Genomic DNA, 13,784 nt, shown 5'->3' on the forward strand with positions numbered 1-13,784 from the left:
TAAATTTTACTAGCATATTGGATGACCTAGGTGAGGCCAGTTTCTTGGCCCTGGCTTTTTGCATACTATTTCTACTGACCCTCTTGTTATGTATGTGTGCTTGGGACTCAATAAAGGAACATCTGTTTATCCTCTGAGATACACCAAGGCTTATTCTCTCTAGCCCCTGGTTCATACGGTGGGCATAAGTGGGATCTCGGAACCTAGGTCTTATCGACCAACAGCAGAGACAGCAGAGAATTATACTAGGCACTTAATCCAATAGAGGCAAAAAATATAATTCCTGTTCTTGAAGATCTTACAATATTATGGAGAAAATACACAGACACAAATTGCCAAATATGCAATAAGTGAGAAAATAGTTATGATTAAAGACAAGAAGGAAACAAATAGATATGCCCATAGGATAGTATGCTCCAAAAGTTAGAAGATTAATGATGGAATGCCTCTTGGAGGAAAAAACTTTTTCAGGAGCCTTTGGAGTAGGGGATATGTGATTTGGCAGAGTTGAGTTGGGAGGGAATTATAGATGGGAAAAGGGGTAAGAAATGAATTGAAGACAGAAGAGTCGTAAACAAAGCACAGTTCAGAGACTGATTTGGGAGAATTAGAGTGCAAGCAGGAAAAAGGAGAAGGGGGAAGAGAAAGAAGAGAAGAAGGAAGAGGGGGAGGAAGAGGAGAAGCTGATAGGAAAGAGGAAGTCAGCTGATGAAGAATCTTGAAGCCAATGTTTAAGAATTTTGTTTTATTTGAGAAGAAATGAGTCATTAAATTGCCCTAAAGCCCTCACCCAAAAAAGTAATTTCGTTTCCTAAAATGCTTAATGTACTTTATTAAAGTTCTAGACAAAATCTCAAACCTTGTACAGTATTGTGTTACTTGCATTGTATTTTGTTCTCTTTCTGATGCAAGAAGTTTTGGCCACTGAAAATGGCAGGAATACAGCATTAAATGAACTAACACTTTCATCTACAATGAATCAAGTATTATAATGAAAAACACAAGGTTCAGATAGCCAAATTTGGAGGTGATTAGCTGAACTAATCTATTTGAGATTTTTCTGTCAGTCTTTCATCTGTAATTTTAGGATACATCATATTTTCATGATATTTCCCAGGATCTTTATTAGCAACTTCTTAATTATGATGTAAATTAATGGTAATGAGCCAGACACTATTAATTCCCCTAGTATTCTAGTTTCCAGTTACTCTGTTAAAGAAAAACATCGAACCTGGGGAGTTCTGCTTTAATAAAAGTAGTAAATTGCTTCAGGTATACACAATTCTCCTTATTATAGGTCAAAGTCAGCATCTTTGGCTGGTAAAAATATTTGTCAGTGAATCAGCCATTATGTCAGAGAGATGCTCTTTCTCAAAGTTCATAAATGTATTATGAAATTTCTGTAGAAAACTAGGCAAAAAGCCAAATATTTTTCCCAAGCCTTTATTTATTTTTCACTAGATATTAAATATGAAATGTGTCCATGCACTGGAGTTCAGAAATGTTAAAGGAAACAAACTTTGAAATCCAGTGACTTCAATCATGGGTAGAAAATAGATGGGTCTAATGGATAAATATATCAAGTGAGTTATTCTTGTGTGGATATTTTGCAGGTAAGCCTCCCTGTATAACCAGAAGGGAGTGTGGATGCTACAACCACCATTACCATTACCATCATATAATCCCAACTCAAACCAAGGGCTTTTCAACCATAAAACACATTCATGTGAATGCATCTTTACTGTATTTTACATTTTTAGTTATAATAGTCTTCTGTTTGCTTCAATAAGATTTTTAGGTTCTTGTTTATCAATCAATAGCATTTATCAAGCACCTAAGGTGTGGAGAGCACTGGGAGAGTACAGTAGCATTAAGAGAAATGATGGGTACACCACAGGTGTCTGGCTTGCTGAGCTTCCACTCACCACAACAAAAGATAGGTTTCAGATGTGCTTTGTTGGTCTGAGTCCACCTGTTAAGACATTGTTTGACTGACTAGCCTTTCTCCTATGACTGGATGCCCCAGGCAAGATTGGATTAGTGGGAAAGTCTTCCAGATGTGACACACCAAGGTGGGGGTCGGGGTTGGATGGAAATGACGGCAGAGGTGCACAGACTACTGAGAAGAGATGCAAAAGAAGCATCTTGGGGAAAGTTGGTGGTGGAGCTGGGATTAGAGATCAGGTATCCTGACTCTTAGTGCATATTTAATCCCTATTTTCCTGAAAAGGGAAATGAGTTTCTCTCTAACACACACACACACACACACACACACACACACACACACACACACACAAAATGATTTCCCACTGGATCTGCTTGGCCAGTGACTTTACAATCTAACAGGGAAGTTCTAAAACTTTCAGCAGGCAGCTGGAAAGAGCAGGATGGCATTTATAGGGGGTTCCTGGTGGGGAAGGGGGCTTCCCACTAGTATTAGAGAGAGCAGACCTTGGTTCTAAACTCCAGACTGCCTGCCCACCCAACTGGCTCCAGCAGAGGATTTGTTTCCCAGCGGTCTCCAAGGATTTGGCGAGGGGGTGAGAGGCAAGAGGTACTGAGCCCCGATACCTGGCAGCTTTGCCCCCACTTCCCTTAGAATATCTCAGTAAATGCTGGGCTGGCTGTTCCACTGAAGGTGAGTGGCGGGTCTCACCTAGCCACTCACGTAGCTTTAATGCACTTGCCAAAGGGAATAGTTGCCTAAATAAGGCAGCTCAAAGACAGCCATTGGTGAAGAATTTGTCAAATTGGAGGATCATGTCTAAAAAGCCACATTAGCTTCAGCTCACTGGGGGCAGGGTGTGCTCTCAAGCACTTAGTACAGTGCTCTGCATGGTGTAAGTGCTCAATAAATACAATTGATTGATTGATGGTACCAACTTGATCCTACCCTCATAAAGCCTACAGTATAGCAGGGGAGATGAATATTAAAATAAATTACAGATAAGAGAAAGAAAGAAAATGGGATAACCCATGAGTTCATGTTTAAATAATAGGTAAGATATGTATAAAACTGCTACATGAAATTATGAGTATTTAAGGGTTTAGGAGTTGCAGAAGAGATTAACTGGGGAAGGCCTCCTGAAGATGTGATTTCAGAAGGGCTTTGAAAATGGGTGAGCTGTGGTCAAATTTTGAAGGTGAGGGAGTTCCAAGGCCAGGGGAGACTGTGAGCAAGAGGTCTACAGCAGAAGAGACAAGAACAAGGAAGAGTGAGTAGCTTGATTTGAAAGAGAGAAACAGTGCGACCGCTTGTTTGTCATTATCTTACTGTCATCAAATGGGAAGTGTTAAGTAGAAACATAGGGCTCCCCAGTAAAAAGCTGCCTCAAACTCCCTTTCACAAGTAGATAGTAAGGCAACAGCTTGATAGGAGAAACAAGACATCTTAGCTTTCTCAGGTTCCTCTACACTGTTAGGGAGGGACTAGCATTTCTATAAGGTTGGAGTTCTATATTTGGGACATGCAATGACTAATGTTTCCCCAGTACATAAAGTGAAGCTTAATTCTCTCAATTCCTCTCAGTAATGCTAGCCGTAATGCACTTTCATAGGAAGATTAAGTTCGGCTCTCCCTTTTACTCTCCCTGTTTTCTCCGCTTTGGCATCTCTGAAGCTATTAGAGAAAAAGGTTTGTCATACTCATTAAGATGACCGTAATATAAACTCCGTAAGGAGAATGAGCCAGAAGCCCCCATGTGGATGAAGGAATTAGCATCAGCATGAAGCTGCCACTTCCACTTCCAACATTCCCTAGGACCAAACCCCCACTGGCTCATTGTCCTGATAGAGTGATATTATGCTCATCTTAGTAAGCATAACAAAATCCATGGGCCCAGCACCTCACTGTAACCCTGCACCCATGGAAGGGAGACTGCTTCCTTCATGCCCCTGGTTTCATAAAGTTGTTTTAATAACAATCCATTGCCCACTGCATAGGGAAAATATGAACTGAATGGATTACTTCAGCCACAGAACCTTACATTTGGTGTTAAGAACCTCTTTTGTAAATCAATTTAAAATGAACACATTTGGCTATGAATTGGAAAACTGAAAAATTGGAATGGCATTTGTTATATACTATTATTTCTCTTAGTTCACACTTGCAGCCCTAATTTACATTGTACAATGAGTTGAACAGAGCTTTATCCTCACACTACAGCTATTTACCACATGCTCTGAAAACCACTCAAAATGACCAGTACTGGATATACAGAACGGAGATTGGTTTCAAAACTTGAGGCTGAAGTGCATGACAAAATGATATAATCAAGCATGACATTTCAATTACAAAATCATGCACCATAGAGTTTGCCAGCCCCGCTTGCCTTAGCTCGGTTATTTTATTCATTTGATAGAGGATGTCACTTAATGCATTTCTATTCGGTAACTGGCTCTATTCTTGCCCATAACCTTTTCTCAGCTATGCCATTCAGTGAGATAATGAATGCATCATTAACAATCAAGTTGTTTCTAAACAAACAGATGAGGATCATTGCACCTTAAAGGTGGGTAATCTTTCCAAGTCTGTTCATTAGGAAAAAAAATATTCCAAAAGCAAATGAAAATTTCAAGTTCCAAATCCACCTATCTTGAAATATCATTTTGGAAATTTGAAAACTGTGTTTGCCAATTTCTTATTTCATTTCAGAATCATTCCTGCTCCTACATTGCTTTATTTCCATCAAGAATATCCTATACAAGCAGAAATGGTGGACTCAAGACACAAGTTCTGTCACGCTATATATTTTTATCAGATTCCCAGTAGCTCCAAATAATCACATTGTCCAAAATTAAGAATTTGTATCAACAGACTGACACTCACTCCAAAGACAACATTCAGTGTATAAAGTGAGCACATCAATATTTTAGGGCCTACTGTGGAAAGAGAATGGACTGAGAGATCAGAGGACCTGGGCTCCAATCCCAGCTCTGCCACTGTCCCTTGGTGTGAACCTTGGGCACGTCACTTAACTTCTACATGCCTCGGTTGCCTCACTGTGAATTCAGGATAAAGTACCCACTCTCTTTCCGTCTTAGACTGTGAGACCCATGTAGAGCAGGGCCTTTGTCTGTTCTGAAAACCCGCTTTTCTCCTTCTACAACCCAGAGCACATAGTTCACTCCTCTGGTGCTAACCTTCTCACTGTGCCTCGATCTCACTGGCTTGCCACCGACCCCTGGCTAAAGCCCTACCTCTGCCCTGGAATGCCCTCCCTCCTCAAATCCACCAGACAGTTACTCTCCCATGCTTCAAAGCCTTACTGAAGGCACAACTCCTTCAAGAGGCCTTCCCAGACAAAGCCCCACTTTTCCTTATCTCCCACCCCCTTCTGTGTTGCCCTGACTTGCTCCTTTTGTTCTTCTCTCCCTCCCCACCCCACAACACTTATGTATATATCTGTAATTTTATTTATATTGATGTCTATTTGTATTGATGTCTGTCTCACCACCTCTAGACTGTGAGCTTGTTGTGGGCAGGGGTTGTCACTCTTTATTGTTGTATTGTACTCTCCCAAGCACTTAGTACAATACTCTGCACACAGTAAGCACTTAATAAATATGATTGAATGAATGTATGGATTCCAGCATTAAATACAGTACTTAGCATCCAGAATGTGCTCAATTCCCTAATTAATTGATAATCTGGTAGCTTTTTTTGTTGTCATTTATAAAATATTGTTTACCATCTTCCTCAGTGAACATTGTTCACATTTTTGCTAGTAATCTATCTGGTTTTACTACTGAAATAGTTTGCTATCTTCCTCAGTGGAATCAAACATCTATTAACTGCATTTCATAATTTATGTCTTCATGATCTCCAACAGATGATACAGACATGAAGATGAAATTGCATAAAGTCACAGACACCCAACTATCAGGGATCCATAGTCTTTTTAGTTATGTGAGAGTCTACTGAACCACTCTACCTCTCCTACTTGTTCTGTAGCCTTGGTCTCTGAGATGCAGAGGGCTAAAAAAACAGACAAAAAACTCACTAGTAGCCAGAACTTGGAACTGCAGGGGACGGAAGGACTGTCTAGATCCCATTTCTGATGAGAGTTTGATGCTTTCTTTAGGTAGGGATCGTTATTATAGCATACTGAGTCAGGGGTTTTATGATAAGGTAGCCAACTTTTATTTCACCAGAAGTAAAATGTTTAGAACTGCACTGGTATTCAGGAAACACTTCTCCCTCCCCCAGTTTCACCCACACCGTCTCCCTGCCTCCCATAATGTGACTTTTAAAATTGTCTCTGCTTTTTCCACTGATCTTAATAGGTTTCTAACAGATCCTTTTCAGATATAGGGGCTCCTGGGAAGTCTCATTATTCATTTTAGACTGGAAAGCATGAGCTTTTGCAGTCTGAATGATGGAATGTGGAAAACACCACCAATTGATAGCCACTGCACTTAACTTTAATCCAAGAGATTTAAAATGTTGCTGGTATTATTTCCCCTTAAAAATACTTGTTCCAAGTTCTTATTTGTTTTAAATTGAATCATAAAGGCCAAGAGAAATAATTGATGTAGAAACACTTACAATGAGAGGACCTCTGTTGTTTTCTCGATACTTGTTCTGGAAGAAAATGTAAACGACAGTGGCGGCCAGCGAATACAGAAAGGCAAAGACTGCAACGGTGACAAAAAATTCAGCAGAAGATGAGAAGTCACCTATCAAGGCAAGCTTTTCTCGGTGTTTTCCTTCACAGGTCGGCACTTCAAAATTCACTTGGTACAACCTAAAAGTCCAGATTTAAGAAGACATTTTTAAAACACTGCAGGTGAATAAATGCAATTTGTGTGTACTCTTGTTATCAGGGTTAACCAAGACATAATTCATAGATACTAGTTACAGAAGTAGAATTTAGAGTATGCTTTTATGGCACTTTCATTAAAGAAACTATAAAAATATTCATAGGATACTAAATAGTGGAGTCAAACATTCTCAGACCTGACAAAATAATAACCTGTTACTAGATTATTAGAAAAGAGAAAATGTTAAAAACTACAATGGTAAATTATTTCTCAGAAATGGATTTAGATTATGAATTATTTTTCACTGTAAACTATTCAGATCTGGCTTCTAGAAGGAAGAGTATATTTTCCTTGGTACAGTGCCTGGAATACATGGACACATAATAATAGTTGCTGTTTATGATGATGATGATGATGAAGAAAAACAAAGAAAACGGATAAAAAGGAAACATGGTATTAGTTCATAGTCCTCAATGAACGATATGTTCCTTAATGTGATGTGCAACCAAGTTATGTAGTGCGATAGAAGATATCAGGCAGATTTTCCTAGGGCATAAATTACTCCCTGGAATAGTGGATTAACCCTTTAATACCCAGACAGTATCATCAACTGTGTGTGCATTTCTGAAAAAGGGAGATGATTGGAATATAAAGGTATTGAAGGTGAGGTGATGAGGTCTGCCTGTAAAGACTTAGCCAAGAATGACAATCACTTCCCCATTGTTGTATCCTAAAGGATGCCCTTTGCTTGGTGGATTAATTTGCCACTTAACACCTGTCACTATTCAAATCTATGGGAATCTTGATCATCCCCAAAGCTATTGCTCATAGAAACACAACTACCATCTTTGATGACTGCCAGGGTGTTCTATCTGTTACAACAGTCTACTGCTATACAACACTGTTGGAGGCTTTGCTTCACTATGCCTTAAAAAATGATTACTCTGCTTTCTCACTGCTTGTGTCTCATTTCAGTTGATCATTCGGCAGTTGCTTGGGGATCCTACTATCTTCCATTCTCCTCAGTCAATCAATATGTTGAACACAGGGCAACGGTACCCAGCACTTGGGAAAGCACAATAGAATTGGCGAAAATGACCTCTGCTCCCAAGGAGCTTACAAGCAGGTGGGACAGTTACAAGGAAAAGGGAAAAGAGATGTGCATTCTCCTCATGTGCTCTTCTCAGGGAAAGTATGTTATGTTGAGCATTGGCTCAGTGCTGGGAAACTGACTTTGATGTTGAGTTGATGCACTAGTGCCACATATGGGAAGCAAAATGGCTTAGTGGAAAGAGCACGGGTCTGGAAGTTCCAGGACTTGGGTTCCAATCCCAGCTCCAACACTTGTCTGCTGTGTGACCTTGGGCAACTCACCTCTCTGCCTTAGTTCCCTCTTTTTTATGGTATTTGTTAAGCACATAATATGTGCCTGGCAATGTACTAAGCACAGGGGTACATACAAGCTAATCAGGTTGTGCACAGTCCCTGCCCCACACAGGGCTCACAGTCTTACAGATGAGGTAATAGAGGCACAGAGAAGTCAAGTGTTTTGCCCAAGGTCACACAGCAGACAAGTGGCAGAGCTGGGATTAGAACTCTCTTATGCAAAATGGGGGTTCAATGCATTTTTCTCCCTTCTACTTAGATAGCAAGCCCCTCGTGGGACAGGACAGTCCTGATCGGATTACGTGTATCTATACCAGGGTTTAGTACAGAGCTTGGCACATAAGGACTTAACAAATACCATTAAAAAATATAGATTCAGAGATAAATTCGGGTTTTCCAACAACAGAAAAGACACCACAACAGTATGCAACGTGAGTTATCTGAAGTCATGTGATGAGGGAGTTGCCTGTGAGGACTGAAACTTGTGAAAAGATCTACACAGGCCAAAGGAAGTATAGAGTTGAGCGATTCCAATAATTAAATCTAGATAGTTGGTCTCATTAAATTTAGTTCCTTTTAAAAAATATTTTCTGCTCAATTGATGGGATTTGGGAAATGACTGGTATATACATATAGCTGAATTATCCAAATGTTTGTTCAGTTGTACTCTTGACTTGGTTCATATTGAGCCAGCCTTGAAGAGAGGCAGAAAAACATTTATCTTTTGAAATACAATGATGTGCCAATTTTACTTCATTTATTAAAATCAAAAGAATATTAATTTAATCTGAGAGGTCCCCAGAAGGCATTTATTTAGCAAAAGAATGAAAACATTTCTAGGTTCCTCCTGTCTTGCATGTGAGAAATGTCAATCTGGAATAAAAGTTTTACTGCAGGTAGATTAAGAGCAAATACCTATCCATTTCCCCCTGCAAATTTAAAAACAAAATAGCATTAGATTATTTGAACCCTATTCCACCTACAGAGGCAGTTATGCCCTCTCATTTCAGCACAGGATGGTGAAGTTCTTTCAGCAGAATTTCCCTAAAACTATGTGGTAGTTTGTAAGGGGCTTTGAGACCTCTAATAATTATCACTACTTTCAAAATGCTTCTAGACTGTAAGCCTGTTGTTGGATAGGGATTGTCTCTGTTGCCGAATTATACTTTCAAGCGTTTAGTACAGTGCTCTGCACACAGTAAGCACTCAGTAAATATGATTGAATGAAAATGCTTGATATTCCCAGACTCTAAAATGCCAGTATTGTATTTGCAATACTATATAAAACCTAACTGTCCCTCTTTTGCAATCAATGGAGAATCAGGGTTTCTGTGTTACTGGCCAATTAACGGAGCTAATTAGCAGGAAGTGTTCTTTCATTGATCATTGTTTGTCAAAGGAATAACTAACAACTGGTGTATTCACTAACATTTCATTAAACAGTGCAGATCTTCTCCCGCTGGTGAAAATGGGGTGCAAATAATAAGAAAGGTAGGAGTCTCTCATTCCAAGAGACATTTTAAACCCAAGACTAGTATCCATTCACCAGGAGGAAGAATTCATCTTTAAAAGGGAGATTAAGTGGATACATAAAAGACACAAAAAGAATATAAACATAATAATGAATTGAACTCATATTTTGAACACAACATTGATGTATGCATTAAATTTAACGCAAAATGCAAAACCGTCATTCTAAAAAGAGCAGCACTTTTCAATAAAAATAGTCGATTTGCAAATTTTATAGTCAGCAAGTGTTTGGCATTTCTTACCAGCTAGGAGGAAAAGACTACTCAAATAGAATATAAACAAGAAAAAATTGCATTCTACAAATGAGATCTGCCACCCAATACGTAAGAGGAAATTTTGAAACAAATTAGGCAAGCTTCTAATCTTATTTAAGAAACAGGCAAGAAGTTGTTGCTGATTCTGCAAAGTGACAATCAAATTTGATGATTTGGAAGCTATAATTCTATTTGCAAGAGTGATACAATAAATGTGTAATTGAACTAATATTGGGTTGCCTATTGGTTCAATTATACATTTATTGTAGCATTCTACAAATCAAATTATTCTTTCCAAATCAGCAAATTTGATTTAGTCACAATTCAACATGGTTAGTTATAACTTTAGTAGTCCATCAAACCAAGCTCTCACCCACACTGCTGCAATATTTGTTTCAGCTAAAGTTTAAACTAAAATCTGACAGCACTTAAACTTTAGACTATATTTTGTACAGTACTAATTCAAATTAAAGCAATAATCACCTAGTGAGACATACTCAAAGGAGCACATTTGCACATTCCTTAAAATAAACAAAGAACACAACTCACCTCCAACCCACAACATACCCTAGAAGCCACATGACCTAATGGAAAGAGCACGGGCCTGGAACTCAGGGGACCAGGGTTCTAATCCTGACCCTGCCACTTTCCTGTTGAATGAACTTAGGCAAGTCATTTTACTGCTCTATGCTTCGTTTCCACATCTTTAAAATGAGAAATCAATCAATGGTATTTGAGTCCTTACTTTGTACAGAGCAATACCTGTTCTCCCTTCTGCCTAGGGATGTGGCTGACCCATTATCTTGTATCTACCTCAGTGCTTAGTACAATGCTTGGCACATCATAAGCACTTAACACTTACCACAATTCTTATGACCACAAAGACCTTGGAAAACAGTTTATTGAAAACTCAGAAAGTTTTGAAATGAGCACATTTCTAGCACATCAGCTCCCCAGCTGATCTCCAATGCCTTGTACAACCTATGGGAGTGTCGCCTCCAAAAAAAGTTTCTGAACTAGAGGAGGGCACAACAGAATCAGCATCTGAGAAGGATACACAGATATACTATCTTCTATGGTCACAGACCTCACCTGGCTTTCCAGTGACACCCCAATTATTTGCATAATGTTTGTCTCAGCAATGGTGTTTAAACTGGATGAAGGTACAGCAGTGACTGCTGCTGATGGGGGGCACACAAGATATTCTGTTCCTCAACCACAGCCTGGAGGTCTACCCCAGCCACATGCCTCACAAAAGAGGTCACTGGTTACAGGGAAAACGGGCCAGTGAGTATGAATGACACTAATATTTTGAGATTGCATCCCAATGGCATGGCTGGTCATGGCAGACCTGGGCACTCTGTCTTATCCACTCCCTATCACCAACAGGATATGGCAGGGATGCACAAAAGGTTCAGTCTCGTTCAATTTAGTCAATGCAATCATGCTGCAGGATGCAACAGATTACCCAACTCTCTTATATTGTACTCTCCCAAGTGCCTTTTTAAAAAATCGTATTTGTTAAGTGTTTACTATGGGCCAGGCTCTGTAATAGGCACTGGGATAGATACAAGTTAATCAGGTTGAACTCAGTCCATGTCCCACATGGGGCTCACAGTCTTAATTTTACAGATGAGGTAACTGAGGCACAGAGAAGTGAAGTGACTTGCCCAAGGTCACACAGCAGACGAGTGGCAGAGCTGGGAATAGAACCCAGATCCTTCTGACTTCCAGGCCTGTGCTTCCACTTCCACTAAGCCATGCTGTTTCTTGCTTAGTACAGTGCTCTGCACACAGTAAGCACTCAATAAATATGATTGACCTGTTCAGTTACAGGAATCTGAATATGCTTCCTCTTCTCCAGAAAAGCTCTTTCAACTGAGCAGACTACAAATATCACCCAAATTCCTAGAGATAATCATTCTATATGCTATATGCAGATAGCTGTTAAATGCCATCACTGGGTTCTTTTACCTTGGCAGAACCCTGGACAGTGATGCAACAATAAACCAGGACCCATCTCTTGCCCCTAATGACCTCGCCACGGATTTTTTCTAGAAAATTGAAAACATCAGGCATGATCTCCTTAAAACCTCCCCTGCTCCTCTCCACTCCCTCCTCCTCCTGTCCATTATTTTTCTTCTTCACATTGTATCTCAATCTCATCTATCTCACTGCTAATTCTGTGTTCTCTGATCTGGAACTCCCCCTCCCCCTTTGCATTTAACAGACCACCACATGCGCCACCTTCAAAGCCTTATGAAAATCACATTCATTCACTCAATAGTATTTATTGAGCACTTACTATGTGCAGAGCACTGTACTAAGCACTTGGAATGTACAATTCGGCAACAGAGACAATCCCTGCCCAATGATGGGCTTACAGTCTAATGGGGGGGGTCTCCTTCAAGCAACCTTCCTGGACTAAGCCCTCATTTCATTCTGTGTCACCTATGCACTTGGATCTGTACTCTTTTAGAACTTGATATTCACCCCACTACCCTCACTCAGCCCCACAGGACTTATATATATATCCACAAATTATTTTAATGTCTGTCTCCCTCTTTAGACTGTAAACTCATTGTGGGCAGTGAACTCGTCTACAAACTCTGTTGTATCCTACTCTCCCAAGTACTTAGTATAGCATCCTGCACAAAGTTAGTGTTCAATAAATACCATTGATTGATTGAAGAAAGTAGGAAATTAGATCCAGAAGGTCAGAACTTCCTTTGTAAGACTAACTAGAATCTGGTGGTAGCATGGCATGAGGTACCTATGGGGGTGCAGTGCTGTCTAACCTTCTCTAACCTTCTCAGAACTGTTCCTTCCACAAACACCACCTCTAACCCCTGGAGCCATACCATTAATTTTACCTATAAGACATAATCAACATTAACGGACAAGAGAGACATTAACTGACAAGAGAGACTCACAAACAATGATGTCCTGGAAATAAATTAGTCTTTTAGCAAATAACTTTGTTGGTGACTATCCTTTTGTTAAAAGTATGGCTTGATGATTTAATAACAATGAGAAGGTAATTTGCATCTTGATTTATTTCTATGGCAAAAAATCTCAACTGTTTCCCTCCATCTCCTTCTTGACCTATTTGACTGAAAATATCCTGAAATGGAAAATGATGAAGATAACATATCCTTAATGCAGGTTAAATTCAGCAGTACGACATTGTGGCTAATAACTGACATAACCTTAGATACTGCTCTGGCTAGCAAAGGTAATTGCTTTCATTTGATATAGCAATTTCCAAAGAGTTTGAACAGTAAGCAATAATACAAAAGCAGTCCCATCTTACAAAGTCTAGTCAATTTCCAACTTTGATCAAGATCTCGGAATCTCCTTATCGACAACCATTGCTTATCCATTGTATGTCTATTGATATTTTTGTTGTTTCACAGGATTTATCTAGATCACTATTAAATTGTGGCCAGTACATTACACCGATCATTCTTCTCTTGCATTTCTCTATGCCCAAGGGATATTTTTAAGCAATCATGCCAACATGTCTTATCTAATGTTAGGAGCTACACCTCCTCAATTACTTTGGAAAATGACCTTATAAATTTCACTTAATTCAATGTTAAATCCACAATAGAGCAATAAAATTGTCTTTTTCAGATATCCCATCTGAAGTTCACCTTCTTTTTCAATACATTAACAATTATTTAGGTCTATAAATCAATTAGATCTATAAATGCCCTGCCCCACCCACTTTTGCAATAGCTCTCCTCATCCCCACCTCCTTAACAACATGGCATAGTGAGTAGAGTGTGGGCCTGGGAGTCAGAAGGACCTGGGTTCCCAGGTCTGCCATTTTCCTGTGTGATCTTGGGT

General features: G+C 39.5%; 1 protein-coding gene across 2 annotated transcripts in view; it reads right to left on the reverse strand.

Annotated features, from left to right (window-relative positions):
- The window catches only part of SYNPR (synaptoporin), a 313,578-nt gene that overhangs the window by 53,387 nt on the left and 246,407 nt on the right, over window positions 1-13,784 (reverse strand). For both annotated transcript variants that reach the window (XM_029049706.2, XM_029049708.2), the window contains one exon: window positions 6,548-6,746. In XM_029049706.2, the coding sequence (XP_028905539.1) occupies window positions 6,548-6,746 (199 nt within the window). The remainder of the gene's footprint in view (window positions 1-6,547; window positions 6,747-13,784) is intronic.

Source organism: Ornithorhynchus anatinus, chromosome X1 (assembly GCF_004115215.2).
Source record: "Ornithorhynchus anatinus isolate Pmale09 chromosome X1, mOrnAna1.pri.v4, whole genome shotgun sequence".
In the NCBI taxonomy this organism is placed as follows: Eukaryota; Metazoa; Chordata; class Mammalia; order Monotremata; family Ornithorhynchidae; genus Ornithorhynchus; species Ornithorhynchus anatinus.